Genomic DNA, 21,410 nt, shown 5'->3' on the forward strand with positions numbered 1-21,410 from the left:
AGACGATCTAAATTCTTTAACAGAACTTTTTAATCACTTAGAAAGAGATAAAAGGAGTGTCTATATTCAGCCTACAGAAATGTGTCTTATTAATATTATGATTTTATAATACATCTTTTAATACAAAACTGAATTCTATTTGACGTGTTCAAAGCTATCAAAACTATATTGGACGACGCCCTAAACGATATGCATTTGGTATGTACTATTTGGACTATTGGAATAAAAACGAGGCTATCAGGGGTAAGATATTCATTTGATATGAACATTTTGACTCTGGAAATGAAAAAAAAAGGCAAAATCAATAAGATTAGATCAAATGAGCCGCGTCATGACAAAACCAACATAGTGCGTTTGCGACCAGCATGGATCCAGACCAGCCTGCGCATCCGCGCAGTCTGATCAGGACCCATGCTGTTCGCTTACCAACTCTATTACAAGTAAAGAAACTGATAGCGAACAGCATGGATCCTGATCAGACTGCGCGGATGTGCAGGCTGGTCTGGATCCATGCTGGTCGCAAACCCATTATGTTGGTTTTGTCATGACACGGCTCAAATGATGATTTCTATTGGATCATGACATGATGCACATGTTGAAGACGTATTGATTATATTTTATAAGATGTGAAATAAAAATGACTTACTTGTATTGTATTTTAGGATCTCTATAATTAGCATTGTAAAAATAAAGAAGACGTCGCCACAGTATTGTCATACTCATTTTAATAATGAGAGGTAATGCATACTTAATAATTATACAGGCGAATCCACATGAAATATGATAATTCTAGGCCAAGATAATGTTAACATGTATAGAAAAATTAAGAAAACTGTGTTACAAAATAAAGACAAGTGTTTTAGATTTAAAAGCATTGCATCTTATCATCATTAGCCTTTAATTATGATAAAGATTAAGGCGTATGCAAAGTATTTGAATTAAATTTCATATAAAAGTAAATTTATTGAATTTCATATATGAGCAAGTGAAACATATACAAGTATAGAGTAAAATTGAAATTCAAAACATTTGTGTAAGAATATCTTGATTAAAAAGCCTTTACAAAAAATGGAATTCTATGTTGAGGTTTATACTAACTTTCTAATAAACTTAAAACCTGGAACATTTATAAATAGTATGTCGTCTTGCGAAGATTCCCGGTTAAGTGTTGTTTTTTTCTGTTTTTGATTTTTTTCCAGTTTTTTTTTTCAAAATAATACACACGTTTAAGCATCACATACAAATACAAATGGTATTTGTCTTCCGTGTCATTTCCTTAGCACACTTGACAGTTTCGATAATCTCTTATAATGTAATACGCCTCCAATAATTAGATTTTGAGATAATATAAATGACTTCGTGGGAGCTTTACTGTGTTTATGTTTAAGGTCTCTAAGGTTAATAATTGTTGAGACAATTGAAAATTATAACGGGCAAGCTATTGATATGTTTGTGTTTGTCAATCTAACAACATTATGGTTGGATGAAAACATGTTGTGAATTTTGCGTAAAATTTTAAGGTCTGTTGTGGGAAATGAAATTAATGGAACGGGAATAATAACTACAATACTCATACTTCTGTCATGCATTAACAAAAAGAAAATATTTGTTGGGGGAAAAATGCAATTCGCTTTCTGCCACAAATGCACATATTTATGTATCATTATGTTTTCGCAGCATTCCATCACGTGTTCGCTTATGAAGGATTATAACACGTAAGACGACCCAGAGAAAATGTATTCAAGACTTTGCAAATTACGAGATTATGACAATACAATCTCAAGAAAAATGGTGTACAATGCAAATTACTAAATCAGATTAGGTTTACAAACAGACTTACAGTTATCTTCTTATACCACGAGCTGATTTTACTTCAAAAAATTTATATTCTTGGCAAATATACCATATGTGTAAAGTACATTTTTACTTCTGTTGACAGGATTCGTGTCAAAGTAGTTCTAATAAGGCATCAACGACAACTCGACTTGTAATCTGCAACTCGCAAGGGATTGGGTATTTGTGGTCTCCTACCAAGACAGAAAAAATACAATTTTAATGCTCAGATTTGGGAAATAACATTGCATATTGTTTATTATAACTGTAGAAAATTTCATTCCAATACTAGTAACTTGACAGAATATTTGGATGTTTCAAGACAGGCTTTTATATAGTAACATTTCAACGATGTTTTATAAATACGTGACAAAGCGTTATCACACAACTCAACTATAATCACGCAAGAGCAGTCGAGTTTCGGTTATATTATGCATGTTGTTATCAAAACCAGAAAAAGGTATGCCCGAAATCTCATTATAATGAATTTCACAATGTTATGTGAATTATTCAATACGACAACGAATAGGCCAAAGAACTAAGAAAAAGATCCGGATTGTGTGGACAAATTGTCACATTTATAAACGGCATTATTATAGAAGACCCAATTAATTCATTGCAATATACTAGTATCGTTAGAAGCACAATTTCTAGGCTCATTTGTGCGACATTTTAACGGTGTGAGAAAATTAATAACATTGTGCCTATTAATACATCTTACTTAAACAGGCAGGTAATAAACAATGTTATATCATTTTAAATAGTGTGAAAATTGTTTCCCTTCGTAATATATAAATAATTATAAAATGCAGAAGTTACATTACAGAAAACAAGACAGTCTTAACTGTCGACAGGAGGTCGAATCGGAGTAAAACCACAATTTTACGCCTAAAAAAGTTGAGTGTTTTTGTTGTTGTTGTTGTTGTTTTTTGGTGGAGGTGCTGCTATTGTTGTTGTTATCTTAATGAGCGCGTCATATGGATGGTTAATAAAGGTGGTTAAAATTCACCGGTCAAGATGTCCCTAATGTACTTATGCGTTTTCATACGCACACAACTTCTTTTTTAATATAACAATTGTTTAACCTTGCAAACGTGGGAAATAACAAATGTTTATTACACTACTTTTATGACATATATCGTTGTAGACTGAACAACGCAATGGTAATCGGATTTGCTGCAACTAAAAGTGCACGATCATAAACCGAAATCTTAGCTTCCGCGACATATTTGTTGTCTTAAACCAGCCAATAATGCGTTTTTATGCGCAGATTTGACGTACAATTCATGCTTTCAATTGTGCAATTAGGTAACAACAGTTTTCCGCCATTCCTATTCTATTTTCTTTGGACCTCTGTTTTCTTGTAGGATTTTTGACATTGTATGACCTTAGAATGTTGACATTTGACACCGAAACCCGTTTATCTGATAATTTATGGTGATATCAGGAATGGAATGATTATCATACTAATGAATGAGAAGTCTTATTTCCGATAATCTAAGTTGTACGTGAAAATACGTACTCGATGATAAAAATCTGCCTATACAATAAAAAATAATACCATATTATGATACTGTATCACCATTTACGACGATATTTTATGTCATTTTGCTGGTTTTACGATTTGGTGTCCTCATTCTACTTGCGTCACCCAACAACGTGTCTTTAGTAATGTGTATGCTTTCATACTTAAGGTGTATTTTATATATTTTCCCGAGAAATATGAAAATTAAATTACGCACGGACCATGACAACTCATTTTATAGGCTTCATAACTCTTGTATTGTAGGAGACTTATATAGATAATCAGACTGTGTGCAAACAGTGTTCGTTCAACAGATGTTGTAAAGACCATTTAAAATAATCACCTTCCTTCTCGAGCAGAGTGACAGTGCACACAAAAGAAATCAAACTGGATATGTAAGGATTCACATTTAACTTTTTAACTGTAAACGACACACAGAAAGTTCAGCTTTTCTCAAAATGAGGACAATGTTCTGTTCCGCAGTGCATTAGATTCACAAGTTTGCTCGAACTTGCTTGACAGCTGGTCATATGAAAAGTTTGCAATGTTCGAACCTGGATCAGTGATTATTTGATGCAATTTAAAAGATGATTTTGAAGATTTGACGTATTTTCAATAACAATTCGATTACTTTTCGGAGTTATATAAACAAATGTGTTAAACAAGAGCGATCAGTAATCACATGTGTCGCCTCATGATGGCCAATTTCATGTTGGGACAAATTTTGTGACAGACGGACAGACAGACGGACAGTGCACAACTAGACTTGGTACTGATCATTCCTGTAAAGTTTGGATGAAATTGCACAAGTAGTTTATGAGGAGTAGTCCAGACAAGCTTTTGCGTATCTGGCAACACACAGAAAAAAACACCTTTTTATCAAAGGGCCATAACTCGGCCAAAAATCATTCAACCAGAAAACCCGTGCAATATGCGCAAGGACTTGAGCTACAGATCAATCCTGTAAAGTTTCATTGAAATTGCATTAGTGGTATAAGAGAAGTAGTCCGGACAAACTTTAAAATTAAAAATTATTAAAGGGCCATAACTCTGACAAAAATCATTGAACCGGAAAATGCTGACAATATGCACAACTAGACTTGGTACTGATCATTCCTGTAAAGTTTGGATGAAATTGCACCAGTAGTTTATGAGGAGTAGTCCGGACAAGTTTTGTGACGGACGGACGGACAGACAGACGACGGAGAAGTGATCCCTATATGTCGCCACTACTCCGTAGAGGCGACACAAAAAATCCCCGTCAGCGTGAAAACTAGTTGTATTGGTGGTATCACAGAGGTATCCTCATTACATAAAAATTTAAAAAACATGTATTTCATAAGTCAATTGTAGCTACAGTCCCTCCCTAGCACCGTAGAATATTGAGAAATTTGACTTTTTATATTCAAACGCCTGGTTAAGGCCTCTACCTGAGGAGACAGTCAAATGGTGAAAATCTGCTAAAAACCCCGCGACTTAGATTTATACATGTCCCCAAACATTTTGCCGCTGTAACTACGTAAAACCACGGTACTGACCTGGAAGTGGAGAACAAACAAATATGTCAAAATTGAGGCTCGGCTCTTCTGCTATCACCTTCCTTTCCCCGAGGGTGGATGAGTTGTAAGGTGATACAAAATGAAGGAGATCTAGAATATTTTATCAATATTTTATTTCATGACTATCATCTGTAAACAAAGTAACAATCAAGAAGCGCACAACCTGAATTCACATATATACATATAAATATCTAATGTAGCTAATAATGTTTATAACCAGACAATAATTACATCACTGATGATTTCAAATGAGAACAAGTCAAGCAAGATATGTGCAAAATAAACTTCTCCAAAAACCGGATATCCGGTTATGTTTTGTCCATTAAAAAATAAGAAAATTTCATCTCCGTGTACAAAAATTAAGTAGGAAAGAACATAAAATTATGCTCGAACAGATCTTAACATGTAAAACACAAGTTCAGACTTACCATGTAACATGTAAAAATCTGAATTTAAGGTGAATTTAACATGTGAATACAAGAGCTCATACTGAACTTTACAATGGAAAAACAAAAACTCAGACAGAACTTAACGGCTGAACTATGGGATACCATATATCATCATATTGTAGTTAAAAGTTAAAGACAACTTTTCAAACTACACAATTAAGAATGTAAAAAATGTGTTCCAAAAACAAATAACTATATAATGATGGTAGACAGACGGCAGTCACCCTAACTATGGCATGTACAGAAAACATATCACAAAGCACAAAGAGACCATTTTGATCATTTGTTATATGACTATATAATCCTGCTTGACACGATTTTATGAAGACCAATATTAAAATATCCCAATCTATGGCCTAATTGAATAACGATACATGTATTATAAAACATGCCTAATGGAAAACTTGAAAACTTAAAAATCATTCTCTCAAAGTAAAAATGAACAAACATAAATGAAATTGGAAGATACATAAATCTTTGACCTAGTTTTTGCATCCAACAATTTTAAAAATCATGCCTGTCTATTTCTTACTAACTGTCGTCAACAGCATCTTTCAACCAATCATTAATTTAAACTGTGCATCTATTTGGCACACCTACAAAAAGTAGGTCAAAGACTAAGCTACTAGAACAAAATTAAACACTTTAAAACAGCTACAATCAGTCATTCTGCTCCTTTCTTTCAACTGTTTAAATTGTTTATTTTTTTCTGTTCAACTTAAAAAATTTGATGTAGGTACAAAAATAACAATACAAAGTGCATTATATGCTATAGAATAGAAAGCAACATAAAATTGGCAGCTTAAAAATAAATACAATGAAACAGACTCTAAAAAAATGAGACATCTAAATTTCATATATAATATGGGTGATATTAATATCGAGTGTCTAAATAAGGTATGGTAATTTCACTGTCAGTCATGATTATCACCTAAGTAGAAAGCTCAGCACAACACTCTTCAATTAGGCCGAAATAATCAGGTTTCCAAGTCACTCATATAAAAACAGCAAAAAATGGGGTTGGTAGTTGGCTATTTTATTTCATGTTATATGTGAAAAACACCTTTATTCTTGGTATTTTAGGCTTACTTTTACAATGCATGTCATGTACAATAAAGGTGTTTAAAATAAGAAACCAAATTTATATATTAATGAGAGATTTTTATACAAATTGATGTTAAAGTGTTGGTCAGACAAGATATCAAGATCACAGGTACATGTAAAATTAATGGAGAGTCACAAGAAGAAACAGTAACAGATTATAAAATTGTGTGTATCCAGAGTTGTTTTTTTTCCAAATACAATGGCATCTTAATTTTTAACACTGTGGTGTGACACTAAAAACAGTATCAAAGTTTTCGCTGGAAACAATTGCTGGAAACAGCATGCATTATATTTGGTTGTAGTGACCAACTGAATCAATATCAGCATTAAAACAAGCATTTTTATCTACCTTATGTTAAGCACAATAAAAAGAGAGAGAATGAGAAATGGCCATCATTTAATGCAATAATGTAGTTACTGTACTGACTAAAGGAACGAGTTGTGACAGTTGTGAAAGCTTTATCAGATAAAATATTGTGTAAAATCACAATGTTAGCTACAGTATTATAAATACATTCATTATAAATCTATCCAGCAATATGTAACAGTACTGCTGGATTTATCTACCTTTATAACACTACCAGAAATTTCCTGACCACATAAAAAAAGCAAGATTACTGCATATAACACCTTGATTTGAAAAGATTATAACAAACATGCATGGTTACAAATAACACACGTTATTCATTTTACCTTGATGTTACATATAATACCTTAAACTTTTACCTAGATTTGAACATGCTATAATGAACAGGCATGGTTACATATAATACCTGATATTTTGCCTTAATTTTAACAGTTTATGTTTTGTTTGTTTGTTTGATTTGGGTTTTACGTCACATCGACACAGTATAGGTCATTTGGTGATGTTCCAGCTTTACTGGTGGAGGAAGACCTCAGGTGCCCCTCCGTGCATTTTTTCAGGCACGAACAGACATCTGAGTAGAACCATCGACGTTAGCTGGATAGCTTCCTCACATGAAAGAATCCAAAGTCCCTGTCGGGATTCGAACCCACAGCAGTTAGGGGCAAGTGGTTTGAAGTCAACGACCTTAACCACTCGGCCACGGACGCCCCCGAACAGTTTATGATAAAAAGGTATGGTTACATATAACACCATAACATTTTGTTACCTTCTTAAAGGACAAGTAATACTAAACATACATCAAATCTGTGAATTAATACATAAACTTCTTGGTTATCATACAAGTGTCTACATGCTCTGTAAAAAACATGTAAATTTTATCTACTGGAGACAAATGAAGCGTCGACAAATTATAATAAGCTCACTGCATGATCTGTATTAATCTTGCCATGTTAAATATTTGTAATAACTTGTTTAAAAACTGTAAATGTGGTCAATGACAACTCTTTGGTGAATAAATACAACGAAAATGGAAAAAAGTTTAAAATAATGGTTTTGTTATTACGCAAATAAAAATATACTTAAATTTATAATTTATATAAAATTAGCATTATTAAATTTAAATATTAAAATAAATTTTGTGTGAATGTTTCTTTACTGTGATAAAATCTGTTTCACAGATAAATATGTATATACCTAATGTCTGGCCATAAATTTGACCTTCTTTGATGCCTCAACCTTAACTTTAAGCTGATAAATAAATTAAGCTTTAGTAAAAAAAAAATAAGAATTAAATCACTACCAAGTTTAAATTAATATTTTTACATAATAAAAAACCTTGTACAATAAAAATATTACAGCCTTACAGCAAAATATGTTTAACTTAATAAAGACTTTGTCAAAAAGTTTTTAAAAACAATTTATTGTAAAATAAAATATTTGCCATATAAATTATCACAACCAATAAAAAAAATACATCAGATCCTTAAAAACTCAGTATTATATTGTTCAAATATATATAAATCATTAACAACTTTTAAAATACTCAAAACAAATTAAAAAACAATTATTAAATCACAAACAATTGATCTTAATAAGTCATTTTAACTTCCTTTTGTCAACTTAACATTTTTTAAGATATAAAATTTTAATAAAATCAGAACAAACTAAGTACATTTGTATTGTTTTGTGTATACATGCAGGAACACAAATATTGGCAGCTTTGAATTATTGTTTTTCTGCCATTTAATGGCAGAAATAAAACCAGATACACCACATACATCAGTCAAATACTTCAATGACACACTAATTATTACAATACATTGCAGACTTACACTAATCTAACAATTGTCTGACAAAAGTTAATACTGACAAAGAATTCAATTTCAAAACTCTATTTCATCAATATTTTAAGTAACTCTTTTATATAATTTTTTACAAAAATTATCAAGTAAAACAATTACACCAATTCAACTTATTCAAAAGCATTTTTTCTAAATGATTATAAAAACAAATCTGGTTCAAGCTATTAGCATTAAATATGTTGTAATAAAAACATCACTGGAAGATGTACTATACTGTAACAATAATTTCAAAACAATTCCAAAATTAAAACAATGAAAGCCCTTGCAATAAACAATATGAATTCTATGGAAATATTGTACTGTGATGTAAACTTATTAATAATCAGCATTCTAGGCTTGTCACACGACATTAGATGTATGCAAACATTTTTTTATATATTTTATTACCAGTAATAAACCTTGACACTAGACGAAAATTGTGACAGTTTATCAATGCCTAACACTAGCACATGACAAAGACAACAATTTTATTTTTTACCTTGGTTTACACATCTTTACACATTACAACATCTTTCTTTTTTTTGTTGGTTTATGTATGTCTGGAAAACAAAAAAAAAAGCTCTTTCTTTGTCTATATGTTAACATATGACCTAGGATACAACACAATAACTCTATTTTGGCTTACAGAAAAGGTTCTATATAACAATGCGGCAAGATCTAACAACAAAAAAAGCATTACACAGTAATTACGCTCATGACAAACAACTATCCTCTAGCGAAACCCTGACAAAGCATTATCTTTTTTACTCCCCCATATTAGCACATTTTTGCATATACATTAACAATAAAAGAGAACATACATATCACATGATAAATTACATTATGAGGTAAACTATTGTTGAACGACGTGATAACAAGCAGGAATCGTTTGTATATGGCAAGATTAAACACGGTGAAAAGTCCTAATGTCATAGATATTTACGTACAACTAAGTTCTGTGATTTCCTGATATAGATATGACATGATAAACCCTATGTGAAAACCCTAACATGACATAAATGTTTCTACCACAATTATATAAGGTCATATATGACAACTTCCCAGCTTTACTGGTGGAGTAAACACTCAGGTAACTCTCCATGCATTACATGCGCTACCTAGTACCGGAGTAGAACCACTGACCCTCTGTCAAGCTACCTGGATACCTACCACACCATGAAAGATTTCAATGTCCCTGAAAGGATTCGAACCAACAATAATGAACGGCGAGACATTGGAGGTCAACAACTTCAATCACACAGCTACTGAGATAAACTCAACACTGTTACTATTTGTAAAATCAATCAAGTTAGCAACTTACGAAGATGTTTTCTTTATACACAAATAAGAAACTGATGGAATTAAATGCCTTAATTGGTTTGCTGCCATTGAATCTTAAACAATGAGAATTTCATAGTTCAGAAATTTGACATACACATATACACAAGATCATGCAAAGGCAATCTTATTAAAACATTCCAAAATATAACAGTAAAATCAGTAAAATGAACTTCACTCGCCAATCACTATTTAACATCATAGAAAAATTTAAAATACTAAATTCACATTTTTAAAACTCACAATATGCTCAAATACTAATTATCAAATTGCTGGATATTTTTAAGAACTTTTATCATGAAATTCACACAGTGAATGTCAAAAAAGACAAATACAAAGTTCACAAATGAGCTGGCCATGACAAAACCAAAATAATGGGTTTTGCGACCAGCATGGATCCAGACCAGCCTGCACATCCGCGCAGTCTGATCAGGATCCATGCTGTTTGCTTACAAACCCTATAACAAGTAGAGAAAGTGATAGCAAACAGCATGGATCCTGATCAGACTTTGGGAAGTGCAGGCTGGTCTGGATTCATGCTGATCGCAAACCCATTATGTCGGTTTTGTCATGGCGCGGCTCAAATGTTACCAAATGTTAACAATCAAACTGCTGAATTTTTTTAGAACTTTTATCATCGTAAAATTTAAATGAAAACAAAGACGGTGTAGGCGTAGCAAGAGAAAAAGAGAAAGGACTAGTAGGTCGGAACTGGTTATTTCCGTGTAACGTTGAAGCACTTAAGTTTTCCGATGATCTTGATCGTTTGGATGCTGGCTGAGGAATACGAGTGTGGTTATGCGAAGAAAAAGTCGATCTCCTATGACTAGCACCATGACTCCCAGAATTAACCGACAATGAACCAAGGGGGCTGGCTCGACTCGACGATGGTAAAGCACCATGTATAGGGATATTTAAGCCTAGAACTGGGGAGCGTATTTCTAGCTTTGGCACTTTGGCTTGTATGTCATTCGGTTGCTGGTTTCGAGTATCGTGTATTACGGGAATTTCTATCTGGTGTGTACGCATAAGAGAATCTTCCGAAAGACTGCGACGTTTATATGTATTGTTGTTGTTGTTATTATTGTTCACTACAGTGTTAGTAAACTGAAAATTGCCATCTGTAGAATTTCTGAGGAGAAAAACAATATATATAATCTTTTTTTACTCTACTTCAAGTTTAATTATTAGTTAACAAATCAGTAAGGCAAAGCATACCATAAATCAAGAGGCCCAACTTGAGTTACTACAGACTGTATTAAACAAACCATTACATTGAAATATTTCAGCTCATAGCTGATCACCATTGATTTAACTAGATACATTTTTATTATATATATATATCTATATATTTTAGCTTGTAATGTTTGAAAAGGTAATTTGATCACTCTTCTTATCTGTCATTAATTAAAGCATAACTATATACATAGCTAAATAGCTTGTAATTCTTGAAAATGAAATTAGATGGCTTGACCTAAAAACAACTGTAGTTTTTCAGTAATTACAACATTAAGTTAAATACAAACCTATGTTTTGACCTTGATGTATTTATGTCAAGGTTGTTTCTATGGTTACCATTATGTAGTGACCTTCTCTGACTGACAGTAGATGATGATACAGGACTTTGTTTATCAATTTTAAGTGGAACATCTAACTCATTGCTACCACAGAATGTAGCTAAATAATCATCTTTCTCTGAAAATAAATATACAGATGTTGTATAACAAGTTAGGCCTAACAAATTCCACATAACTCCGTAATAACTCAAAACATAAAAAAAAAATCTATATGCCAACAAGTTGTATTCATAAAGTGAATGCACACCATATGTTTCACTAGCTTGAAAATTTAAAATTCTGAGGTGAAAAAAAATCACTTCTTTGCAATGAAATACCATGATTACAAGCTAAAGAGAGATATATGATAAAAAAAAGGACCACACTGCAATTTACCAAGTAAGCCATCGACAATCTCACAATTTTAGTTTGTCTTTCCAAAGCTTTTTAATCGTATGTAAAGTTCTAATAATCATGTTTTCACTTTATGAAAGTTATCTGACTTACAAAAATGCTTAAGTATCAATGAGGGCTCCAATATATATACTATTCAATATAAAATATCCAATTTTCCTAATTACTCAAAAAAAAAACATGTTCTTACTAGAATAGGAACTCCTGTCTTGATGTGTGTTTTTATCTGATGTTGGATCCATGTTTAGAAAATAGTAGTAAAACAAACACCTTTTTGCAATAAGTTAAAGTTTAATGAAAGTACCTTGACCATTGAGTGGACATCCAGGCACTATAGCTCTCTGCATAAGTACATATAGTGCAGTGTTAGCCACTTTCTGCTGACCATCTTTAGCACCAGTACCCTTCAATACAGCACTCTTCACTGCTGGTGATATTGTCTCATTCCATAACTTCTGCATCCAACTGTATAAACAAATGAAAAATGTCTTTAAAATATAAAATACATATACTGACATGAAAACCGATACATATTATATAATGTACCTATGTATTTAACTTGGAGCAAATGTTGGTAAAATAACGTGTTGATATATTTTTTGACAGATTAAATATTATGAAAGAATAAAACATAATTATAACTAAATAAATTTAGGAACAAGTAAGTATACAATGTCTTCTAGCCCAATGTAGTCATATAACCTAGCAACTTTTACAGTCATAACCAAAGATTTCATAATATGTAACCATGTAGACAAGTAGTTTTACTCTGGTAGCAGTGACCTCCACTTACTTTTCTCCAGCTTCTTCTACTCGGGTGTCTGCTTGTGCTAGAATTAATGGGCAACTAAGGTGTTCCTCCACCAGTAAAGCTAAAAAGTCACTGTATGAGTTTTACCAATCGAACAAACAAACAAACAAAAAACCAAACTTACTCTAGTACAATTTTAGCATTTTGTGACTCAACTGGACAAGGCATAAACATATCGGGACCAAATACAACATCAGGAAGGCCAAGTTTGCTCACACCATCGTTTAATCTTTGCCACACACAAAGTAACCATTCCACTACCTGAAAATGTTTCATAAATTAATAAACCAGTCTGTTAAATCTATACTGCACACTGATGCACATGTTTGTTTTTTTGCTGGTTAAAGCACCTTTCTAACAATATTTTAATCACAAACTGGTGCCTGATAATGATCAAAAGAAACTGGATTCTGTACTATAACAAACCTGTTCACCCGAAGTAACTTTTCTGAAATACCACTGTTTGAATAATACGTTTTTACTTTAAACTTTGCATTTGTTTGGTGAGATTTTTTATTCTCGTTGTGTCCAAAGTTTATAACAAGAAATTAAATATGTATGCAGAGTAGCAGACCTGTGGAAAATATCATTTAGCCTGCAGTTAAAACTATGTGTGCATTAGTATAGGTAAAGTGGATTTTGTTGACAGGTTATCTTAGGATCATGTCATTTTCACTATAGTTAACAAAACAGAGGAAAACAAAGCAATGGCTGTCACAGCCTTGTTTTTTCTATTTATAGTCTTTAACTCTGCATACAATTTCATTTTATTTTTTAAGTTCATAAAATACTGAATTGAATTAAAATCAATGTCACTCAATGTTTAAAACCAACTACAAAAAAGAGCATAATAAAGATTTAGTATAATCACCTACTCTTGGCATGAGAATTTTCAAATTTTCATTCAAACACAAATCAACATTGCACAAGCATAGTACATATATGGAGTTTAGTTTACAAAAATGAAATGGTCAATTATTTATAATTTCAAAGATAAGATCTGAATATCTCCATACCTTGAATACACTATCATCAGCAGATGGCAAATTTCCGCCATATGTGTGCAACAATCGACGCAGCAAATGACGTCCTAGTAAATTTTTTATCGGTTCGACCTTCACACGAAAATGAACCCACCGAAATCTTTGCTGCAGTCCAAGGTCAAGTCCAGTGGATCTGTCATGAGTAAAATTAATGTAATGACTCTACACATAAACTAGAACTGCCACTGTCATGGCGTGAATACCCCCGCATACCACTTTGTCAGAATCAACAGTGGCCATTTAGTGCTTAAGGACAAGTCCCTGCCAAATCTGAGGTTACTAAGCCAGTGCTATTTATTCTACATGCTTCAAATGTGAAAATGTCAAAATCAATAAACTGCGGACAGGCATTCTTAAGCAATTGAGGGGAAAAGCTTTTTTTAGTCGACCTTTGACCCAGTGTCCCTCAAAATCAATAGGGGTCACCTTATAGTCATGATCAACCTCCATGCCAAATATGAAGACTGTTTTTAAGTTAATGGGTGGACAATCTTTTTGAAGTCAAAGTCCATGTGACCTTAATCTTTGACCCAGTGACCTTAAAATAAATAGGGGTCACCTACTAATCATGACTAACCTCCATGCCAAATATGAAGACTGTGGGTCAAAGGAATCTTAAGTTATTGAGCGGACAAGCTTTTTTAGTCAAGGCCCCTGTGACCTTGACCTTTGACCCAGTGTAATAAAAATAAATAGTGGTCATCTACTTATCATGACTAACCTCCATGCCATATATGAAGACTATGGGTCAAAGGTTTCTTAAGTTATTGGGCCGACAAACTATTTGAAATCAAGGCCCCTGTGACCTTGACCTTTGACCCAGTGACCTCAAAATCAAAAGGGGTCATCTACTAATCATGACTAACCTCCATGCCAAATATGAAGACTGTGGGTCAAAAGAATCTTAAGTTTTTGGGCAGACAAGCTTTTTATAGTCAAGGCCCCTGTGACCTTGACTTTTGACCCAGTCAACTTAAAATCAATAGGGGTAATCTACTAATCATGACTAACCTCCATGCCAAATATGAAGACTGTTGATCAAAGGTTTCTTAATTTATTGGGCGGACAAACTTTTTAAAGTCAAAGTCCCTGTGACCTTGACCATTCACCTGGTGACCTCAAAATCAATAGGGGTCATCTACTAATCAAGATAAACCTCTATGCAAAATATGAAGACTGTGGGTCCAAGGAATCTTAAGTTATTGGACGGACAAGCTTTTTGAAGTCAAGGCCCCTGTGACCTTGACCTTTGACCTGGTGGCCTCAAAATCAATAGGGGTCATTTACTAATCATGACTAACCTCCATGCCAAATATGAATAGTGTGGGTCAAAGGAATCTAAAGTTATTGGGCGGACAAGCTTTTTGAAGTCAAGGCCCCTGTGACCTTGACCTTTGACCTGGTGACCTCAAAATCAATAGGGGTCATCTACTCGTCATGACTAACCTCCATGCCAAATATGAAGACTGTTGGTCAAGGAATCTTAAGTTATTGGGCGGACAAACTTTTTGAAGTCAAGGCCCCTGTGACCTTGACCTTTGACCTGGCGACCTCAAAATCAATAGGGGTCATCTACTCGTCATGACTAACCTCCATGCCAAATATGAAGACTGTGGGTCAAAGGAATCTTAAGTTATTGGGTGGACAAGAAAAAACCGACGGACGCCCGACGGCCGGACAGACAAGCTGATTCCAGTATACCCCCCTTACAACTTTGTTGTGCAGGGGTATAAAAACATATTTCTTTCTTTACAGTAAAAATTTAATTAAAAACTTATTTTGAAAAAATGAAGAAACTGTTACTGATTAAAGCTGGTCTTCAATCTGATAACACTCCAAATGTTTAAATGGAAAATGTCACTGGCTTCTATTTCTAAGCTTTTATCCTTGAAAAGGATTTACCTCTGTCTAAGAGATAACTGTCGTGCGCCCCTTTTGATTTTCAGTGTCATTTTAAGAGGTAGCTTTTTTATGCCAGAATGCTAGAAATGCAAACTTTCAAAATGTTAAATAGTTCTTAACAAAAGGATGAAGAAACCCAAGAGTGAATGGCTGTGCACCAGTAACCTGCATAGACAACATTTAACCATAGTGTGTTGATTCCTTTAAAATCATAGAGGATATATATACAAAATTTGTCAATTACAACAATGGTGAAGAGAATATTACTATCGATGACAAGGTGTTGTCAAAGTAACAATTACAATATTTGTTCAACACTTGAAAAAAAAACTGTAAAAATGAACAAGTACCTTGGTTTATCCATTGTGGCAATAAGATAGAAATTCTGTGGAAAGTAGTAAAGATCCTTCACATCTCCAATACCTGTAATGGTGGAGGAAAAAAGGTAATTTTATAAATGTCACTAGCACAGTAATGTAAATTATCATGTATTAAATTCAAATTCAAATAAAAATAATGAGGTAGAAGATAAATGGAAATAATTTAATTTGCAATACAATTCCTAAGAGCTGGCTCATGTGTTACCTAGTTTAAAACTTTCCTAGTCAATAAGAATCATTGAGTTTGATAAATTGAAGGCTGCCTCAGCTACATTCATGAGGCAGGGGAAAACGTTTTTCAAGTTCTTTTTCTTTCATTACTAGTATATAAGTTTGGTTTAAATATACTTATTTAAGCTTGATTGTGAAACAAGTGCTTGCAACTTTCATTAATCCATTTTGAGTCCGTTTCCTGGAATTAATAAGTACTGGTGTCATATGAAGAAACATGGTCGTGACTCAATTAGGGCTCGAACCCATGATCCCTGGGTTGAGAGTTTATAAGTTTATGAAATGAAATGCGTGCAACTTTTTCAATTTCTCCAGGCAGAATTTGTTCACAATAAAACCAAATGGCCTGACTTACCTGGAAGAGTAAATGTATATTGCGGTCCTCTATGTTCTATGTGTTCTAGTAGACTACCTAACATCTCAGCTAGCTGAACCTTCTCCAGGTGAAACAATGTTAATATACATGTCCTTACGCTGTTCATACCCACTGGCAGAATACAACCTGCACAACACAAATATCATAGACATTATTGTGTATAATATCAAAGTCCTAACAAAATAGACAATGTGCTCTTAAATGACAAGTATCAGTCTAAAGGACATAAGAATTTAGGCTTTACTAACCTTTGGTCTTTTAATTCTGACCAAATGGGAAATATGATATTGTATTATATTTCATGACAGAGTTTCTAATTACTGTCTTTATTTAGAGGGGATCTTAAACAAATGCTTTACAGTTATTGTTTTTTTTCCAAATAATGGTCATTTCTTAAGAAGTGCACTAAAAGTTTAAATCCATACAAATATACAAAAGATACAGTTGGGTTTTGAACAAAATCAAACCATTATCAAGTTAACAACTTTTTAAAACTTATTCTGCATATACATGTAGGTATAGTGCCAGTTCTAACAGTATGTAAGTATTATATTGGTGGCCAATTATTAAAAAAGTGTTCCTAGATTCTATACTAGTACTACCCTGTTTTACCTCAAGGAACTGTAAATCTCTAAATGTTCATCATAAATAACAGTGGCTGAGGTCAAATATAGGTGTGGCCTAGCTTTTCAGGTATTTGCCTCTCAATCTTAGGACACAGGCTAAAGCCCTACTGGGGTCAAAAGCATGTCATATGACTCCAATACAAGTTAGTTAGGAAGGGGGTTTCAAGGACAATTCAAATAACTTACAAGCTTTTTCATTCAATATTGTTTTAACTAAATGGAAAAAATGGAATATTGTTGTGAATCCAAACTGCCATGGAAATTATTTTTTTTACCCACATTTCAAACTCTATAACCTGTTCAATAATCTCTAATATGAAACCACTTTTTTACACATAATTTTACATATCATTACTTACCCATTTTACATGTCATTATTTCTTGTTAAAACACTTATATTATTATGGTGCCTTATTATAATTGTGAACTGCATTTTATTGGACATTATTTGCACTATACATGGTAGTAAAACAAACCTTCTGAGTTAAGAAGACGAAGTAAATCTCTATGTCTGAAATCTCGATGAAGATAGACTTGAGACGATCTTGCTTCCACACCTTGTGCATACTCCTTATCCTACAACAGTAGAATCTTATTATACAATGACATGTTACCCTTAATTTATACAATCATTTACATACATATTACTGTCAAGTTTCTTTGCAGTTTTAAGTTACATCCACACTGTTTAAAGTGTATAAAGCTATTTTTCTGCTGCAAAAATTATTATTTGAATTTTTTTAAAAACAATACTTCCAAAATGCTTATATGAAGTAAATATGGTAGCATGCCTTAAAAGTGAATGGTGTACGCACGGAATCATTGCTAAACAGTTAAAACCGTACCTGAAATAGCAACATAATATTTTGTTTTGAAACATTTAAGTAAAATATCCATATGTGTTAATTTACATAGACATTTTATGTTGCGGCTGTTTCATGAATCGACCTTCAGATTATGGAAAAAACATTATTTTACTGTTATAAATTTTATAAAAATATTTCATATGATATAGTGTAATACGCCTTAAAGCCCTACATACGACAACTTTCCAGCTTTACTTGAAAAAAACTATCTCAGGTCCACTATTGTGCATCAATATTTTTATAATGAGAATGCACCAGGGTATAAACCATCCACCTTCTGTTTGCTTCATAAGAGGATTCAATTCTATTGGACATTGATTCAATTGTTGTAATAAGCAAATTAATATACCAAAGATACTTTACTAACTAGTGACAGAGATTTCACAACAACATTTTACTAATAACTTTCCAGAGATAGTATCACAATGTTTGTCTATGCTTGATACTTATAAACACATACTATTTCAAAAACTTCTGTTATTCATTTGGTTTTTGTGCTGATTTTAACACATTTTTTAGTCATACTTTTTTAGTTAACTATCTAGTTAATTACCAATGTCTGCACAAGGCCACATAATTTCTGAATTAGCCGCCAGAGACAAATGAGCAGCGTCATGACAAAACCAACAAAATGGGTTTGCGACCAGCATGGATCCAGACTAGCCTGCGCATCCGCACAGTCTGATCAGGATCCATGCTGTTCGCTATTAGTTTCTCTACTTGTTATAGAGTTGGTAATGCACAGGCTGGTCTGGATCCATGCTGGTCGCAAACGCACTATGTTGGTTTTGTCGTGACGCGGCTCAAATGACTATGTCTGAGATCAACTGTCAGGATAAATTTCACCTCACACAAGGATCAAACCCAAGATTACAAATCCAATGAGCTAAGCAGGCTAGTCGTAAGAACTAATTCAAAATGTAGTTGCCATATGAGCACCAAATTAAGGTTCTTCAATAGGTAATGACACATAAAAATAGTGTGAGAACTTACAGCTATATGCCTTGCTAGTCTTTTAACAAGCTGTTTCTTCCTCGTCCCCTCTGGTCCATAAAATACAACACTTTTATACTGATCAAGCTGAAAGATGGAAAATAAACAATAACTAAAATAAATGTTCACTACTAGACAAAATGTTCTGCTCTTTACCATCAATCTAAAATTAATGTACTTCAACAAAATTTAAGGATATAATTTAGTTCTCTCATTGTATAATTTCAGCATTCTCTTACCAAGCTAACTATCTTAAATGGACTTGTCACCATCTGGTATAGAACATTCATAATTTTAAGGGAAATTATCAAAGTTAGTGCAGTTCATGATCATATATACCTAATAAAAAAAAACAACAAAAAAAAAAAAAAAAAAAAAAACTGATCATTATTTTCTTACCAATCTTGTATAGTTGTTGATTGCTGAGACAGGAAGTAGAAGGTCAAAGGCCAATGAGTCAATGTCATTTGATGAACCTACAACACATAATAAAGTTGTTATATTAAATCTTTTAATGTTCAATCATAATGAACAGTAAATGTTACATAACTTCTTATCTGTCGATGATCAACTATGAATGAATGCCATTTTTGTATAAAAACCATTCAACACTTTTTTTTTATTTTTGCCAAGTTTTTGTTAAATTTAAACATCATCTACATAATTACTGTGTACAATAACTGACAAACCAATTCATAAGTTACTATCAAACCAAAAATTTCCACTTCATAAAAAGCAACTTATTACATCATTTATTCTTATTTAATTAGCTAAAGAAACCATGCACATTATCCAATAATTAATGAAACTTCTTGAAATATTCTATTTTTTAATATATCAGTAAACCATTTATGTAGAATAAAAACTTATTACATCATGTTTTTCTAATGTAATTAGCTAAAGAAATCATGCACATTATGCAATAATTAATCAAACTAAATTTCTTTTTTTTCTCCCAATATATCAATAAAGAGCCTAACCAGAACTTACAACCAACTTAAGTAACTTTCAATCTTTCAAAACCAATTGAATTTTCCCTATACATTTTTATTAAAATAACAAAAAAAAGAGTAAATAATACAGCTTGTGACCTTTTAGTTGAACATCAGAGTTAAATGGTATACATATACATGCACATGCGTTAACTGGAGTGCGATATTAGTTACCCGCACTCCAGATCATACCCAATGATAGGCTCATTTTTCCTGGGGTTTACTTATTGTGACGGAAGAGAAAGATAAAGCAATAGAAATATTATATTTAGATGTTCGTTCATTGGTTATTTCATTTCTTTTTTCTGGGGTTTCATATTTTGACAACAGGGCTATGACACTAAAGAGAATGAACATCAAAACACTCGGCAATCTGATTAAAACTCAGGGGCTACGCCCCCTTGTACAAATCAGATAGCCTCGTGTTTCGATGCTCTTTCTATTATTTGTATTGGTGACTACTGGTATCTCCTTTCTAAAACAAATGAATGGTAAAGGTTGGAACATAATGATCTTTACTTGCACTTAACTTTAAGATTAAATAGTATACCTTTAATTGCACTTATCTTTAAGGTTAACTAGTATAACTTTACTTGCACAAGTTTACCTTTAAGGTTATTTGTATTACTTTACTTGAACTTACCTTTAAGGTTACATAGTACACCTTTAATTACACTTACCTTTAAGGTTAACTAGTATGGACGGCTGATCTAGAATACCAACTACCTGTTGTACAGGTATATTTGGGAACTGGCCATATCTATTCCATGTTAGAGATCCTGTTATAAATAAGTTTACACATTATCTCTAAAGTAAATAGGTTTTTATTGTTTCGGATACTTTATAAGCAATTCTTTTATATGTTTAGAATTAAAGCATTCATCAACAGTACCTGTCTGCAGTCCGACAGGAGTCCCTACAGTAAGTTGCTTAATTCTAGCGTCTTCATATCGAAATCCCTTATGCTAGCCCATATAGCTCAATCAATTAGACCACAAGACTTGTAATCTAGACATTGTGGGTTCGATTCTCAGGCTGGCAATCAGTCATTCGGATGAGACTTTAAATTGAGGGGCATCTTTCTGTATCAGTATCTTGCACTATCCTCCAAAATATTAAATGACTTTTACTCTTCTGGAGGCAAGTATATATGAACTCAGATACACATGCACATGAAAATGCCTCATAGTAATAAGTGACAGTT

The 21,410-nt window shown here is 32.9% G+C and overlaps 1 protein-coding gene across 1 annotated transcript in view; it reads right to left on the reverse strand.

Annotated features, from left to right (window-relative positions):
* Positions 1-9,565: 9,565 nt before the first annotated feature.
* Positions 9,566-21,410, reverse strand: part of LOC132718459 (cortactin-binding protein 2-like) — a 50,465-nt gene continuing 38,620 nt past the window's right edge. Inside the window, exons 14-24 of the mRNA XM_060702157.1 lie at positions 20,887-20,985; positions 19,614-19,690; positions 19,215-19,301; positions 17,832-17,931; positions 16,709-16,855; positions 16,093-16,165; positions 13,814-13,973; positions 12,922-13,058; positions 12,291-12,451; positions 11,543-11,711; positions 9,566-11,148 (exon numbers count right to left, since the gene is read on the reverse strand). Of these exons, the coding sequence (XP_060558140.1) occupies positions 10,614-11,148; positions 11,543-11,711; positions 12,291-12,451; positions 12,922-13,058; positions 13,814-13,973; positions 16,093-16,165; positions 16,709-16,855; positions 17,832-17,931; positions 19,215-19,301; positions 19,614-19,690; positions 20,887-20,985 (1,745 nt within the window). The 3' untranslated portion in view covers positions 9,566-10,613. The remainder of the gene's footprint in view (positions 11,149-11,542; positions 11,712-12,290; positions 12,452-12,921; positions 13,059-13,813; positions 13,974-16,092; positions 16,166-16,708; positions 16,856-17,831; positions 17,932-19,214; positions 19,302-19,613; positions 19,691-20,886; positions 20,986-21,410) is intronic.

Source organism: Ruditapes philippinarum, unplaced genomic scaffold (genome assembly GCF_026571515.1).
Source record: "Ruditapes philippinarum isolate M1 unplaced genomic scaffold, ASM2657151v2 ctg1244_1_1_1_1, whole genome shotgun sequence".
Classification (NCBI taxonomy): domain Eukaryota; kingdom Metazoa; phylum Mollusca; class Bivalvia; order Venerida; family Veneridae; genus Ruditapes; species Ruditapes philippinarum.